The 18,171-nt window shown below is 37.3% G+C and overlaps 1 protein-coding gene across 31 annotated transcripts in view; it reads left to right on the forward strand.

Moving 5' to 3' along the window:
* CAST (calpastatin) overlaps positions 1 to 18,171 on the forward strand; it is a 112,046-nt gene that overhangs the window by 17,534 nt on the left and 76,341 nt on the right. For 20 of the 31 annotated variants that reach the window (XM_054487781.2, XM_054487777.2, XM_054487778.2 and 17 more), the window contains exon 3: positions 16,054 to 16,125. The exons of the other annotated variants lie outside the window; for them this stretch is intronic. In XM_054487781.2, coding sequence (XP_054343756.1) covers positions 16,054 to 16,125 — 72 coding nt within the window. The remainder of the gene's footprint in view (positions 1 to 16,053; positions 16,126 to 18,171) is intronic. 31 annotated transcript variants of the gene reach the window in all.

The following is an 18,171-nucleotide window of genomic DNA, read 5'->3' on the forward strand; positions in this document are numbered from 1 at the left end:
ATGAAACTGACACATCTGGCCACACTGAGGGAGTGTGAATCTTTTAGCAACATATTTCAGTAAAGTCCTGGGGAATGGAATTTAAAGTATAAAACGGGCATGATCTCAGAGAGCCAATTTTAAAAGCTTCAAATTTAACAATGGATTTATTTTTATGAGTAAAGAAAGGAAAACACAAATAAAAGAGAATGGAAATTCTGCCTTAAAGGAAAAGATGTTTTGTTACATTTTCCTTACTCTAATGGCATTGGTGGCATGCTTTTCCTCAGTATTTACCTCTCTTCCTTCTAAAATGCACAAATTCAACGTGGAATGACTCAAACTTTTTTTTTACTTTTTTCTTTTAATAAAGTTAGACTTTTTTCACCACAAAAGTAATACATACTTGTGAAAAACAATATTACCCTGAGTCTTAACGCTTAAACTACTGCTCTAAAATTGTGTGTATGTTCTTAAATTAACATGATAATGTCATGTATTTATAATTATTATATATGCCAATTTTAGTACTTTTTAATGATTGTGCAGCTAAAATATAATTATTGGAAAAAATTTAGAAAGTACCAGAGAATTTAATGAAAATAAACACCCTTGGCCAGGCATGGTGGCTCATGCCTGTAATTCCAGCACTTTGGGAGGCTGAGGTGGGCGGATCACAAGGTCAGGAGTTCAAGACCAGCCTGGCCGATATGGTGAAACTCCATCTCTACTAAAAATACAAAAATTGGCCAGGTGTGGTCGCGGGTGCGGGCACCTATAGTCCCAGCTATTCGGGAGGCTGAGGCAGGAGAATTGCTTGAACCTGGGAGGCGGAGGTTGCAGCGAGCCGAGATCGCGCCACTGCACTCCAGCCTGGGCAACAGAATGAGACTCTGTCTCAAAAAAAAAAAAGAAAAAAAAAAGAAAGAAAAGAAAAATAGAAAATAAGCACCCTCATCTAGGATTCTAGCACCTAAAGAGACAGGCACTATATACATCTTGGTGTATTTTCCTGCATCTTTTTTTCTTTGTGTGCATATTTTGTTTACTGAAATGCTGCATATCTTGATTTTTAAGCAGAAATAGCAAAGGAACACCATTATAGGGCCTAGTCTGAAAATGATAAATAATGTGCTTTGTGATAGATAAATCTTTTCCAATTAAAAAAAGACCCATTAGTGTGTGTGGCATTTAAGTATATAGAAAACCATTATTCAAGTACCTTGGCATTCAGTATGGCATTTAATGTTCATTATTTTGTGCTCTGTTTTTGAACGGAGGAGAAATTTACTTCTTATTCAAGAAGTAATTTGTGACAGTGTTCCCGCAAGTGATTTAGTTGTCATTAGCAAGTTCTAGAAGAGTACTGCAGCAAACATTATTTTAACATTCTTTTATGTCGTGACAAGAGAGTTCGTACTAATTGTGGGGAGTTGATTGTGGCTGCACAAGCTCATGTCTCAGTGCCAAGAAAAGCTAAGCTGAAAAGCTGCACTGAGGCAGTCATGCCTGGCTCACCAGGAGATCTAGCCCCAAGAGGCCAGCACAGGCTCGCACTGGGTGTCTGACTTGGGAGGCTAAAGTGACTCTGGGAAGTTACAAGATTCTTTTCAACTGTGGTTTCCCCATTTTTTCATTTGAAATTTTCACTTATTGTTTCATTGATTAGAGTATTTTCTAAGATATTTTTTTCAGGGAGGGAGCACAATGATGATTTTCTGAGTGTGTGAATGTAAGCATGTTTTCTCATTGGTGACTCACAAGAAAGTCAATCAATACAAAATTGTACAACATTCTTGGGTCACAGTTTTGTTCCTCAAAATTCTGTATCTATTGCTTCATGGTTTTCTGGCTTTTTTGTGCTTCAGAGATGTCTGAGGCAGCCTACTTTTGACTTACTTTTTAGAAAGCCTATTTTTCTTGCCTTGGTGCAAGATTTTTTTCTTTTGTTCTTACAATTTAAAAATACTACCAGGATGTACCTATATATTAATATGTGTTTTTCTTTATTAATTTGTCTTGGAATGTCTGTTATTTAGTTATTTCTTTAATTAATGCTCTTATTTCGGTTTCCCTTGTTTCTTCTTAAACCTACATATGCAATAGTTCTTCTTTATCAGCTGTTTCACTTTTCATGATTTCAGTTACCCACGGTACAATACAATGAGATATTTTGAGAGAGAGAGAGAGAGACCCCATCCACATAACTTTTATTACAGTATATTGCTATAATTGTTATATTTTATTATTAGTTATTGTTAATCTCTTACTGTGCCTATTTTAGAAATTAAACTTTATTATAGGTATGTATGTATAGGAAAAACCATAGTGAATACAGGGCTCAGTACTATTTGCAGTTTCAGGCATCCAGTGGGGAATCTTAGAATATATCCACTGCAGATAAGAGAGACTACTGTAATTCCGACATTAGACATTCACTAATCATCTGCCTCACAATTTTCTTTTGTTGACATTTACCCTTGCACTCTAGGAGAGTTTCTGAAGTTTGCCCCCCACATATTTTATTTCTAAATTCTGCTCTGTGAAACTTCTAATACAGGTTTAAATTTTGGTTTTGGTTTTTGGTTTCTTTGTGTCCCCTTCTTATCCTCTCTTACCTCTTTGTCTCACTCCATTATCTTTCCATTTCAATCTATAGCTCTTTACTCCATTTCATGAAGGTAATACCATCTTGTTTCCTATCAAGGATGTACACTTTTGTCTGAATTTTCTTCTTATTGTGTATCATTTTATGAGATCTGTCTTTTTCAGTCTTCAGGGTAATGGTGCCCTCTGCCTTTCTCTGTGATGGTTTTGAGAGGCAAAATCTCTTTCTAATGACTCTTTTAAGGAGAGCTTGGCGTACTCCTAGAGCTTGTCAGCTGTGATGAGCACATTGTCCTTAGCCCTGCTCTCCATCCATGTCCCTGCTAACTAAGTCTCCTTAGACCTACAGCTGTTTGGCAGGTGAATATGCACAATGCTGGTAAAATCCCCACTACCTAGTGGACTTCCACTCATTACGAACATCCACTATATGAAATGAGATGCAGGGAAGAACTCCATTTTTTAGCAAGGATTGCTAATGCGGCTTTTTTTACCTCCACCCCAAAGAAGGCCACTTTGTACTTAGGACAACTACTCCCCCAGGTGCAGCATGCTACTGCCACACCCCGTGCACAACCCATCCTCGCACACCCTGCCCACTCCACTGAACCCACCAGATTTCTGCTTAGTTGGTTTCCAGGATTTGGATTTGGAATCTTTGACTTGGGTTAGAAAGAGAGGCACTAGTGGGGAATAAAGATAGGTTGCCTCATGAAGAGGATTCCTACCAAAGAGATTTGACTGCTAGGTTTTCTAGATGGCTACATTTCTGTGTGGAGTATGAGCATTCAGGTGAGCATTCAGGAGAGAGGGGGTCTTTCGGGGACATAAACTTGCTCTGTTTCAGATGCATGACACAAGTGGTTCACCAATTGTGCTTTTCAATATAGTTCCATGGCTTCGATTAGGATGGAGATTCTGCCTAGATTTTTGGCATTTGGTAAGCTTTCTTTAGTGTTTAGTTAAGTTCTGCTCTCTTCTATGAGAAAATGAAAAAATAGAAACTTCTAGAGAGAATATTTTATACCAGGAATTCTTAAAATTGGCTCATAATGACAGTGTTCAGCTTCTTGAATCAAGCTCCTCTATTCTAGTTTGCTTTGAGTGCAACCTATGAAATGGCTTTCCACTTTAAACTCTGTTCTGTGTATCATTCAGCCCCTCATGAGTTTTAACAGAGGGGCAGGAGGATTATTAGCAGGACATGATTAATCATCACGGGGCATTTGCATCACGTCTTTTGTGGGATTTCTCTGTGTGGTCCCGGTACATTTGTCTCTCTCTGTAAGTCGTCATGAAATAATGTTGGTCACTGCTTGTTTTCCTATGAGCAAAACTTATTTACGTAGATATTAGAATTATTTTCCTATGTGGAATGTGTCAGATAGGTTTTCATGAGCACTGCATGAATTTAAGTTCAAAGCTACAATTAAAACTCCAGGCATTCTGTAGACATTAAAACAATCTATTTATCCTAAGATACAAATTCAGTTTGAATTCTGAGAGAAATTTAGAAAATTTACAAAATTCAGGACAAAAACTCAGTGCCATTCTGAGACCACAGTGAGAGCATCTTCTTTCTCATCTGTTGTGAAAGCTTTGAAGAGCCACACTCACAACTCAGTTAACCTGCTATTGATCTGTGGTTTCTGTAGAAGCAGCATATGATACATTCTGAGTGTAGGGTTTAGGGTCCAATGCCTGGATTTAATTCCCAGCTCTGCTAATTCCTAGCTCTGTGTCTTTAGGCAAGTTACTTTGCCTCACTGAGGGCACATTCCTTATCTGTAAAATGAGGATAATAATAGTTCTTACATAAGAGTCAATGTGAAGAACAATCAGACCATATGTAGTGTCTAGAACAGTGCCTGGGACATATGAGGTGCTCTATAAATCTTAGCTCCTGTTATTGTTATTATTATTATTGGTGTTACTTTATTATTATTATTAGGTCAGTAAAGAGAACTTGTTTGGCAATAAAGGTGAGTCTCGTATTGATGTCTACCTATGGGATGGGACAGGGCTCAAATTCTTTGGTTGATTATATATTGCAGCACCTTCCCATTAAAAAATGAGGGAAATTTGATAGTTTATTAACTTTAGTAGCACTTTTGTTGTAAAACCAACTACATGCAACATGCAGAAACATACGCCAGTAGCTAGAACTAAAGACCTCTGCATCACTATCTTTTTTTTTTTTTTTTTTTGAGATAGAGTCTCACTTTGTCACCCAGGCTGGAGTGCAGTGGTGCAATCTTGGCTCACTGCAAACTCTGCCTCCTGGGTTCAAGCGATTCTCCTGCCTTAGCCTCCCAAGTAGCTGGGACTACAGGTGCATGCCACCACGCCCAGCTAATTTTTTTAAAAAATATTTTTAGTAGAGACAGGGTTTTGCCGTGTTGCCCAGGCTAGTCTCAAACTCCTGACCTCAGGTGATCTGCCCACCTTGGACTCCCAAAGTGCTGGGATTACAGACGTTAGCCACCATGCCAGACCCTATGCATCACTGTTCAATGAGCTGTTTTATCAGAAGCTAAGGATGTACTTTTTAAAAAGTATATAAAATTATGTGCCTTTAAATTAAGAATCTGTGATATATAAAATGTTGTATCATTGGATAGGGAATGGTATTAAAAATCAACTGAGCACTTTACCTCCATGAGAGAATATATAAATATATATATAAATATATCAACATTATATCATACAATAATAATATACCCTTCATTATCTTATTTTAGATTTATGAGCTGAATTACCTAAGATCTTAGGTCCCACCAAATTGTCTCTGAAAAGATTATATTTTATTGCTTGTGGAATCAGAATAAAATACTAACAAAATATTGACGGAATTGAATGGATGTTCAGTTCACTTCAGCACAGATCATAAGCACTAGAAACCTCATAGACAGATGGATTAAATATTATTCCAGAAATAACATGTTTAAAGTTAATTTTTTTTTATTATTTAGACTTTCTTAGCTTCTCAAAAATAATGGGATGACTGGTTCAAAAGGGACAATAACCTGAAATCATACCCATAGCAAGATATCTGTCTTATCTAAGGACTGAATATGTATGATTCTTATCGTAATGTCAATATTATTTTTCCATATAACAAAATACATAATGGCTTGTACATTATAAAAATAGTTCATTTGTGAAAGCAAAATCTCATGGCAAATTGAGATCATAAAGTCTTTTATTTTCAAGTATCATTATTACAGAATGCTTAGTAAATGTGTAGAGCATTGTATTAGTACCCAAACTAATTTAAAACTCTCTGTTTCTCATTTTTCAGGATATGACATGAGATAATGCAGTGATTATCAAGTTTTTTTGTGCCTAAGAATCACCTGGGGATGGTATGAGAAATTCGGACTCCTAGGCTCCATCTCCAGAGACTGATTTAGATCTAAGATGGACCCAAGGAATCAGTATTTTTGCCAATCATTCCAGGTGATTCTTCTCTTATACCAGTGGTCTTTTGAGCACATTTTGAGTAACACTGAAATAATTCTTGTGGAGTGCATAGCATGGTGCGTAGCACACATAAACACTGATTTCTTTATTTCTTTTTTTCTTTCATTTTTTTTTCTTTTTAAAATGACCTCTCTTTCCCCCCAACCCCCCCGACCAATTCACTCTGCCATATTTTGGGAATGCAGTAGAGCACACTAAGAAAGCTGCAGTTTCAGAGTCAGTGGACCTTGTGGGAGGCTTTGGTTGGAGGGACCAGTTACTGATCCTATTTCTTCCCACTTCTCCCAGGACCTTGTCCTTTAGATCTTTTGATTATTCCCTTTTTTTTTACTCTTTATTTCATGACTCCTCTTTAGACTACATATTAGCTCAGTCTTCATCATAAACTGTTTTAAAGCAATTCCTTTGAAACTGCTCAAGCTCCAATTCCATTTCTGCCTCTAACCCTCACTACCAAAATTCCTGGTTGAAATTATTGAAGAAAAGAGTGTAGAGAGAGAAGAGAGAGAAACTAAAATCAAGTGTTGATAAATGTAGGGAGTGGGAAGGATAACTCAAGTCAAAGAAGCAGCAAGCAAGGGGGTAGAGGAAGCTGGGTGCTCCCTGTCATCAGTGTGGGGGGTGCAGGAAGAAGTGGAGGGTCAGTAGGGCTGAAATGCTGATATTTCCAGAGGGATGGGGGCTGAGGCAAGGTCCTGATTGGAGACTGGGATAATATCAGTTCTCTTCCAAGCTGTTTTTGTGGAGTAACAGAAGGTTTTCATTGTACTGTGATTATGATTGAGAGGGTGCTGAGTATGTGGAGATTCTGCATGGTAGGTTCATCTTCCAATGTATGTAGATTTATGTAAAGAACAGCAGATAAAGCAATGAAAAATGAAGTCAGTGTTTACTTACACAAAAAGAGATAAGTTCTGTAAGGAAAAAAATATTCATGTTACTTGTTAAACAATGGAAGGCAGTCTTCATTCCAGATCACTGCTATAGGTGTAGGGACCACTGCAAGGGAATTTTGCAGTAAGAGGGGAGAAATTATAGGGGTGGCTGGTTTTTCCGAGAGGGTTTTTGTAAGAATTGACTCCATAGCCAACCTTAATTTTAAAAATCGAATTCCATGCACATCATTCTCAAATACTGCATTCTATTATAGTTATTCAAGGCCTTGGTAATATTTAGCTCCAAATATAATGAAGAAAAGTGGGGATTTATAGCCAGGAGCAGGGTCGGGGATCGGTGGATGGAAAATTAAGAGGAAACATCAGGGATAAGGTGGATTCTGGGAAAAGTGACCTATAGGATTCTTACTTAAGGCCAGTGGGTGATCAGATCTCACCTGGCAGATGGTGGAGGATGAGGGGACTTGATCGGATAGCAAGAATGGAGGATTCTGACTAAAGTAGCCTATCAGTATTCTTGCTATGAGTGGGCAGTGCAGAGATGAACATGGAAGTCCAACAATGAGGCCTAATTGAAAAAGAGCTCAGAGGAGCCTGATTAGAATTTAGTCAAGGAGAGAATCTTTGTCAGTGTGACTGAGACACTTCACATGTTATAGATGTCTCGGATTGTTTGGTACTGTTCTCTGCCAATTGTTTATTGGTAAATGAATTCATTTATTAATTAAGAAACATCAGATAAGAGAGATGTTGTTTGGAAAGAACTAACAAGTGAATTCTAAAAATTTGTCTTAATCATTATGATTCTAGACCTCCTAGTTTGTTATTCACATTAAAGTTGGCATTTTTGGGCTCTCTCTTTTGCACATCAAGCCTCTCATTCCTAAAGGATCTAATTCAAGCTTAAGGAACAGAATTTTTGGACTTTAGTACCATTCTAGAAATACATCACTCTAAAATCTGAAATCTACAATTTTGAAGAAAATTATTTATAGGAAACTGAGAGCTAAAACAATCTTATAATCACATCCCATTTTTTGGTTTCACTTAGTACTTAAGATAAAAATTGCTTCTCTGAATATAATTTTGTCACTTTTTTTCCTGTTTACTTTCTTAATACAGCAAGTAGACTCAGTAAAATCTGATACAATATACTTATTTCACTAGTGAAATTGAAAGCTGAATGACTGGCGAATTTAAAAGATAATGAGGGTTCTTACTACCAGCGCCAATAAGAAAGGTTAGACATTTGTTAGACGTGATATGGTCCTATCTGCCTGCATGTTAACCATATATATAGTTCAGGGGACACCCAGTGGTTAAAAGTAGGTAATTCCTTGCTGTGGTACAGTGTTAAAAAATTATGGAAAAATATATTTCTTGGCTCAGCACTGATCACACATTGTTGATTTTTTTGTTTCTGAATGAGTACATGTTAGGATGTGTGTGTGTTTTGAGAAAATGTTTGGTCTTGACTTTATATATAAATTTTCTTTGAATAATAAAAACTCACCAATAATTTTGAAAATGTTAGAAATATGATTAAACTTTTCCTTAATTAAAACAAATTAAAAATGTGGAACAAGTGACTGCATCATAAATAAGAAAAGCCTTTTTGACCCAGAAATCCCAATTCTAGGAATGTATTCCAAGTATATAATCAGAGGTGTACATGATGATTTACTTATATCCAACGATATTTATCATAGCTTTATTTATAATAACAAACTAAGAAGGAAACACCTGTACGGAAGTAAAGTAAAATCATAGCACTGATATACTGATGAAGGCATTTTTAATACTGTGTTTTGAAAAACATTTAATGACAGGCAAAAATGCTTATATTAGGTAAAAATCTTTCTAAATGTAAGATTACAATTCCATTCATATAACATACTTATAATATGTTATCTTGTGCATATTTTTGTATTTGTATAAAAATAGGAAAAAACTGAAATTAGTTGTCTTGGATGACAAGATTTTAAGTAATTATTATTTCTTCTTCCTACTTTTTCTTTATCTTAAATGTACTTATTAAACCAGAAGAAAAAGAACAATAAGCAGCATAGATAATAAAAGAGTAAGATAAGAGTGTTTGAACAATGACCAGAAAAGTACCCATGCATGTATCTGCTTAGACCTTAAAGAGAGAAGCGCTGTGTATTTGAGTTTTTTTTACTTTGGGGCCCCTAAGAGATAGTTTCAGAGCAAGGCTGCTGCTGCTGTGTGTGTGTATATGAGTGTGTATGTTTTGTGTGCTTGTGTGTAGGGGTGGGGGCACACACACATGTGTTTGAGTAGAAAAGCACCTCTTAAATACAGACAGAAAATAAGAACAAAGAGAACTTGGAGGGCAAGAATACTGAAATATTTTTAGTTCATATTCTCTGTGGAATCTGATGAAACTGTGATTTTTTCTCTGAAAGCTACACACATGTACGAATACAAAAAATACTCTCCAAAATGTCACATACAATTCAAAGAGGTTTATATGCACACACTATCCCCACCTTTGTAGGGACAATCTTATCAAGTAGATATATTTAGGAGGCACTATGTTATAGTATTTTCTTAGGTGGCTTGCTGATGTCTGAAATTCTACCATTAACAATTTCCTTAATCTTTCATTGCCTTTTTCTGCATCTTGTTTTAAACTGTAGGTATTTCTAGTTAATATATTCACTATTAATGCCCTTGTGAGAACTAGTTTGGCAGGAAAGGAAGAGAATACCGTAAGCATTTTTTTTTCTGTAGATTCTGTAAAGGTAGTAGAGCACCAGAGATCATTTGATGAAAATAGCTAACACTTAAATAGGCATTATATACACATGCAAATATATGTGTGCACACATGAGCACACACATGCCCCTTATGGCAACCCCATTCTCCTGATAAGGAAATTGAGGCACAGCTTGATTAAATAACCCATCTAAGGCCACACAGTTTTTTAATAATAGAACCCAGAATTGAAATCACTTTCCAGAGTCTGTGTTTTTAACTAGCATCTGATACTCATCATAAAATTACTTATATTATGAAGTCTACCTTATAGATGGAGGCCAACTCCATAGACTTTCTTACTTCTATTGTCATTTTTTTGTTATTCACGTCTCTACTTCTTCATTTCCCTCTTTCTTCCTTGTGTGATGCCCTCTTTTCATTCAAGATTATACAGCAAGTTCAATCATTCCAATTCCCATGACGTAGGTATAGCTATTTTCCCTTTGTAGGTAGGAGATGAGGCTCTGAGGGAAGCAGAGGCAGAGCTCTAGAAGAGTAGCATTTTCCTGACTCCTGGTCAGTGCAGCAACCTCAGGACTAAAAAGACTTGAGCTGGACTACCTTGAGGGGTTCCACTTGAGATGACACACGGAAACTGAGTAATCAGAAAAAAGAACAACAACAACAAACAACTCACTGGAGTGTGCTCACCATAGTGGGTGTTATTAAGGTCCTACAACATGGGACATTTCATTCAGTATGTGAATTTATTTATTTATCTATTTTTTTTTTGAGATGGAGTCTTGCTCTGTCACCCAGGCTGGAATGCAATGGCGCGATCTTGGCTCACTGCAACCTCCATCTCCCAGGTTCAAGTGATTCACCTACCTCAGCCTCCCAAGTAGCTGGGATTACAGGCATGCGCCATCACGCCCAGCTAATTTTTATTTTTAGTAGAGATGGGGTTTCACTATGTTGGCCAGGCTGGTCTCGAACTCCTGACCTCAGGTGATCCACCTGCCTCTGCCTGCCAAAGTGCTAGTATTACAGGCATAAACCACTGCACCTAGCCTCAGTATGTGAATTTCTGTGTAATATTATGAGTTAATGGTAAGGCTTATTTGACTTAGTGTTTTTTGGAGCCAGCATATTGTATTTACTGCTTTGCACTTGCAGTAGCACACATTTATACTTCTTTTGGTAATAAAAGCAATTTGTACTTATTTGGTCACCACTTAAACTATGGTGTTAAAAGAACATTTGTAAATAAGAGTCACAGTTTTATAATTGCTAGTGTTGGAGAATCTGCCTACACTTTTGAAAGACAGTCTTTTTCTTGACACTATTTTCAAATAAAACATGTATTTTCATGTAGAAACACAAGACTTCTTGCCATTTTATAGGACAACTACTAGGTTATGGAGTAGATTCTTAACAAATATGTCAAAACTTACATATTTTAATGAGAGTTTTTATCCTGAAAAATACATTTCATGAAGTCTAAGAAATGTGTTGTTATGCAATTTTATCATTGTGGAAATGCCAGAGTGTACTTACACAAACCTAGATGGTAGATACAGCTTTATTTATATATAGTTTTTCATATAGAAAACCAAATGTCTCAGCATCATGACCAAATATTAGTCATTTCCCCTACTTGATCTGCAATGCCAATATCATGTGCCATACATCAAGTTTCTGTATATGCTCCATTATAATCTTATGGGACCACTGTTCCATATACAGAAAATGCAGTCTGTTGTTGAGTGAAATGCCCATATTCAGCACATGACTATATAGATTTCTTATTATATCACAATATTGCATACTCTAAAAGCTGATCTGGTTCAACCTAACAAAGCTTAAAAGCAAATCTCAAAAAAATCAAACTGTTTCCAAGTAAATTAACAGTATCCCATTATTAGAATCATGAGCTAGTTCTAAGGAAAAAAATTACATTTTTCTATCCCATAAAATGTTATTTTTTATAATTGTATACATAATAAAACTCATAGAAAATTTTCAGCAGCCACTAAGTCTTCTCATGTGTACAAACCAGACCCACTGGGGTTGCCCTGTGGAGGTCAGTCTGTTCCATTGCTACCTAGGCAAGGACTTTGGGCCTCTCCCTTTAGAGCCAGGATTTTCAGCCTGTGGGTCACAGACCTCAGGATATGTTGTAACTCATTTAACCCTCAAAATCACCTTCCGAGGTATGAGCAGAGTTATTCACCCTGCTCAGAAAACTGGTGTTGAGAAATGTTCAGAAACTTGCCGGAGATCTCATAGCTGGCATTTGGTGGAACAGGACTCTTGCTATATAAATCATAAGGTAGGACCATTGTCCTAGAAAATGTGGTGCCTTTCTTCACAGAGTCATGAAGTCTCAGGGTAAAACATGTGGCTTCACTCAGGGAGCCTCTTCTGAGATTTTAAGTGACAGTGACACAGCAACTCTTTGCCTGGCTCTTGGAACTTCATTGTTATTTTGAAAATTTTAAAGACTCGAGTTCTGATTGAGTAAAAAATTTTTTCTCTGAACTACAATAGATATATAAAAAAGTATGCAACTAATTCTTTTCATGCCTTCTTGCAACAGATGGTGCAATATCATATAAAAATGAGCTTGTTTTGAGAGTTTCTACTTACTGTGAGTAGATGAATTCTTTCCTCAGGGTGGATCCAGCCCTATCACTAGTTAGTGAGTATGCAGATCTAGTGAGCTAAGAGATCTGTCCGGGCAGGGTAGAATTTCTAAGGACTGATGCTGATGTTAAGCAGTATAAGTGTGAAGAAGATACCAACAAAACTAAGCACGAGGTGACATGAAGCCAGAGGACATTGAAAACCTTGCACTGGAGGCAAGGGAGGACTCATGGGGGTCAGGTAGTAACCTGAGAAGACTAGGAAGCAAACCAGATCCTGGAAGAAACTGATGACCCCAAATTCATGTGACTATAGGGCTATTCTGATCCCGCGTCACTTCAGAATAAATATCTTGATCCTGCATTTTGTTTCATCTCATACCATACATGCCTGTACCCAGCATGCTTTGGCTGCACTCGCTTTTCTGCTCCTTCTGCTTACCAAGCCCGTTCTTACCTCAGGGCCCTTGCACGTGCTGCCCTGTCTACCTAGAATGCCTCCTTTCCCTCATCCCATATTTACATGGTTGGTTTCCACACAGCAGTCAGGTGTTAGTCAAATGTCACTTCCTCATCCATCCTGTCTAAAGCAACCCTGAGCCAGTCACTCTCTGTTACCTCATCCCGTCTCACCGTCTGTTCAGGACTCACCATTCTCTGAAGTCATCTTGTTTTTTTGTTGACTTACTTAAAGGCTGAGTCTTTCTACTGGAATGTAAGTGCCACGAGGGCAGGAGCTTTTTCTGTTTAATTGGTCATTATATCCCCATTGCCTAGAATAGGACCAGGCTCATAGTTTTCCCAATGAATGAATGAACAAATGAATATGCGAAGTCAGACACAAATGAGGAAAGGGAGCCAAAACAACATGTAATTAAACTCTGATTACCAATCCGAAAGTAAGGAGTCTGTTCTGTATATGGGTGCATTTCAAGGCTTTTGCATTGTATTTTCAGTGCCAGATGTCAACAAAGGGCTTAATAAATACTTGTTAGATAAAAATTTAATGAAAGATGATTTTACATATTCCAGTCTCACTTCAGCTGAACTACATTGGTCCTTTGTGGACTAAGTAATCCAGGCAGCTCTGAGAGCAAGCCAGTCTTCAGGGGAACAGATCATACCCACAAGAAAGTTGAGGGAGCCTCCGTTAAGTTAAAAAACATTTCGTTTATTAGTAAGTCACTTTCAGCATATATATTAAGTTTAAACAGTTATTATTTTTAACTTAATATCTTCATCACAGCCAAAATACGAGTTTTTAAATTCTCATTGGCAGATCCTAATTGGCATATTGTAAGTAGTGGAATCCATTTATAGACTTTAAGTATGTGGGCTTTGATGTAGCGAATGGGATCTGTAATTAGCCCAGGATTGGAACATGGCCTTCCTCAATTGTAGCTAAGATCAAAAGCTAATAGCTGGAGTTTGGGACAGCTGTGTCACATTGAGAACTGACCTAACCTCCTTCAGTTTCCTCGCTGGCAAATGAGAGGTTGACATAGGTAATGAAGTTGAAATGGATAATGCTACTGCTGTATTCTTGTCTTTATGTCTTATGTCCAGTCTTTTACACAGAATCCATTTGTACATTAAGGTTGTCAGAAGCTATTTGTTATTATTTGTGATAATTTAAAAAAGATAGCAATCTGGATAAAATGTAGGTTATCCCCTCCTTTTACCATCTCACATATCACACCTGCATCACTAGCTTCTTAGCAGCCTCTTTTGTTTTTATCACATTTATCTAGGTTTTTTTCTTTCCTTGGTTGATGGTAGTAAGTGTATGCTTGGGAGAGACTATTTATTTATTCTACAGATGATGCCTGGGAGCCTGAACTCCTGCAAATGCCTGTGAGGCCCCCTAGAGTGGTTGGCGAGTGGACACATAGAGATTGTGCTTTGAGGACAGCAAACTAAGTTTTGAGTTTGGGGCATGCTAAGGCAAAATTTACCCTGAAGGGAAAGAAGACTTCAGTTCAAACTTCCATGGCATGCATTTTCAATAAATTAGAAAATATAAATTTGGCTAAATATTTCTTCTATATATTAAAGAATGAAACCAAATTATTCTCAATTATACGTATAAAATATTTATTGCATAGACATAGAACACTTTAATGTGTTATATGCTAGCTAATTTGTGCATTATCTTGCCTTCTGTATTCAATATTTACAGTACATTATTCACACTTTATAGACCTTGGAGCATATCACCATTTTACATTATAAAGCTTTATACTTGGCGGGGCGCGGTGGCTCATGCCTGTGATCCCAACACTTTGGGAGGCTGAGGCGGGCGGATCACAAGGTCAGGAGATAGAGACCATTCTGGCTAACACACTGAAACCCTACTAAATATACAAAAAATTAGCTGGGCGTGGTGGCATGTGCCTGTAATCCCAGGTACTCAGGAGGCTGAGGCAGGAGAATTGCTTGAACCCAGGAGGCAGAGGTTGCAGTGAGCCGAGATCGCACCACTGCACTCCAGCCTGGGCGACAGAGCGAGACTCCGTCTCAAAAAAAAAAAAAAAAACAAGAAAAAAACAACAGAACTTTATATGCTTGCTTCCTTGGAATATAGATAGTCATAAGAAAGAGAAAGAGATACAGGATATGAAGGTCTTGTTGAGAAAGCAGCTGTGTATTTTACTTTTCCTTTTTCCCCTGTTTATTTTCTTTTTCTCAATTAAAATAGTTACATGAGAAAACACAAAAAAGCCCAAGAAGGATTTTTTAAAAATTACTCTTCACACCATCAGAAAATAACCTCATATGACCTTAAAGGATCATACTAAACATACTATTTTATAATTTAACTTTTCTTTGTATAAAATATGAATAATATGTTTTTATTTAATGAAGTGTTCTTCTAGGACATGATTTTTAATAACCAGATGATATTTCATCCTATGGCTGTCCCGTAACATAACCCCCTATTATGGGAGGCAGTATAGGTAGGTAAGAGATTGGAGTCTGGAGCAGATATCCTGCCTTTTACTAACTGTCACCGTGGCCAAGTAATTTATTCCTTCTGTTCCTCAGTCCCCTCACTCATAAAGTAGAGATAACAATATTATTGGGTTTATATTGGTTTATGTTGTTACTCATGGTATTTAAAACACTTCAAGTACTTAGAATAACGTTCTAAGAGGCTTTATTCTTGGAGCATTTTATCCTATTATTATCTATAATTCTATTATTCTAATAGAATAATTACCTGGCACACCATAGTACTTAATAAACATTCATTATTATAGATATTGTTTTCAGCTTTTTTAGATTATAGTACTGTGATGAATATCTTTGTAGAAAAATACTTTTTCTCTTCTCTTATTTCCCTAAGATACATTTTTACAAGTAGAATAGCATCTTTGATACATATTTCTAAATCACCCTGCATAGACATTGTAACATTGTATACTCTCTGTGGCACTGTAAGGGTGAGTGATGTTTTTGGAAGTACATGAGAACTGCCTCAGTGAGTTTTGCAGTTCTCCAAAATCACTGAATATTGAACAATTGAGACTTATTCAACTTACTCTTCATTTCAATATTTGTATCATCTTCAGGCAAAGTTACAAAAAATTCAAAGCATATGTTTACTTTGGGTGTGTTTCAAATATTAGTCTGATTTTTGCTTGAGAAAATATTTGTATTTGCATTTGACTACATTGGTAGGGTGTTTTCCCCCATTGAAACTAATATTTTCTATTTTCAAGAAAAAAGCAGCAAGCCTCGGCAGCAGTCAATCCTCCAGAACCTATGCTGGTGGAACAGCCTCAGCCACCAAGGTCAGTGATTTCCTGAACATGAAAAGACCCCTACTGTATTCTACAGGGATATCATTAGTGGGTGGGGCCTGTAGGAATGGCAAACAGTGTCCGGATATCACTGAAGTTTTTTAACAAAGTATCATTTCTGTGCTGGAAGAGAGAATATAATTTCTTAATAATGATGTGAATGATTTAAAACCTAGTAAAACCATTTATTGTATAAATCTTCTTGGCATATAATAATATGCATTAAATATTAATTATTATCATGACTATCTGTAGATGATATAAACTTTTGAACATACTGTGAGTAAAAACGTAGTGCTCCCACTTTAGAAAATAATTCAAATCCTCCTCATGGGCATTAACCACACCAGGCGTGCTGCTAAGTGCTTTATGTAATTATATCATGTAATCCCCTCACAGTCTTCTTATTATTCCTTTATACTTGAGGAAACCAGAGCTCAACGAGGTTAAGTAACCTTGACAAGCTCACAACACCAGTAAGATGGAGATAGGGCTTGAACCCAGGTTTCCTGTCAAGAGGTCTTTGACAATGCTGGGTCTTATAAACTCCATCTAAGCAATTTTTGGTAATATAACCCTTCAAAGTTTTGCAGCTTATAAAAATCACTGAAACCTCACCGTTTGAGACAAGAAAATGGCCAGGCACAGTGGCTCATGCCTGTAATCGCAGCACTTTGGGAGGCTGAGGCAGGAGGATCACCAGGAGGATCACTTGAGCCCAGGAGTTCGTGACCAGCTTGAGCGACATAGTAAGACCCTCTCTCTCCAAAAAAAAAAAAAAAAAAAAAAAAAAAAAACTAAAAATTATCCAGGCTTGGTGGTGCTTGCCTATAGTCTCAGCTACTCAGATGGCTGAGGTTGGAGGATCGCTTGAGTCTGGGAGGTCAAGGCTGCAGTGAACTGTGACAGTGCCACTGCACTCCAGCCTGGGCAATAGAACAAGACTCTGTCTCAAAAATAAAAAGAAAGTATAATTTTATAATTTTAGCTGGTAGTTTTTGATAAATAAAATTGTTTTGGGAGGCCAAGGCAGGCAGATCACGAGGTCAGAGGTTCAAGACCAGCCTGGCTAAGATGGTGAAACCCCATCTCTACTAAAAATACAAAAATTAGCTGGGCATGGTGCGTGGTGGCGCGTGCCTGTAATCCCAGCTACTCGGGAGGCTGAGGCAGGAGAACGGCTTGAACCCGGGAGGCAGAGGTTGCAGTGAGCCAAGATAGTGCCACTGCACTCCAGCCTTGTAACAAAGCGAGACCCTGTCTCAAAAAAAAGAAAAAAAAGTTGTTATATTCAGCCCATTTCAACTTTGTGGTCTTCTAGTATGTCCAAGATTATCTAAAACCTCAACCTATGTTTCAGGACTATCTATACAACTATTTAACATAAGCTTTTTTTTTTTTCTTTAAAACTGGTGGCTATCTTATGAAAGTCAGACTTTCTCATAGATGTCACTTGCTCAATGAAGAGTTAGTATTTTAGTGTCACTCAGAGTTCTGACTGCTCTCCAAGTCCCTGATGGTGCCCAAACCAATAATCAGCTGAGAAGTGAGAAGAGGCCAGTCCCTCTAACACTAAATACCATGCCACTTTAAGACCCGTGCCTTTTAAAGGCCTTTTCAAAGCTCTCTTCTACGAGTCAATAAAAATATAAAAATCATTGAAAGACCATGAATCGTAAATACAGGGAGTTAATTAACATTTGGAACCAATATAAATTCAAAACTGAGGTCTGCTCTTTGTTAGCCCTTCTTTACTGCTGCTGGAGACACCACAGCATTCACTGATGGTCGCTGGGTGAGAGAGAGTTGCTTACACAAACAAATATGAGTTTGGATTTCCTCTTTGCCACTATTATTTGTCCAGTCCCACTGAGCTTCAGTTTCTTCATCTGTAAAATGAGGGTTGGACTTCTCTTGTCAGAGCTGTTGAGAGCCTTAAATGAAAGAAAATAAATACTAACACTTAGGCCTGGCCCTGGCATTCAGTAGGTGCTGGGAAAATGGACCTCTCCCGTGATTGATCTTGTTAATCTTCAT

The sequence above is a fragment of the Pongo pygmaeus genome, chromosome 4 (assembly GCF_028885625.2).
Source record: "Pongo pygmaeus isolate AG05252 chromosome 4, NHGRI_mPonPyg2-v2.0_pri, whole genome shotgun sequence".
In the NCBI taxonomy this organism is placed as follows: domain Eukaryota; kingdom Metazoa; phylum Chordata; class Mammalia; order Primates; family Hominidae; genus Pongo; species Pongo pygmaeus.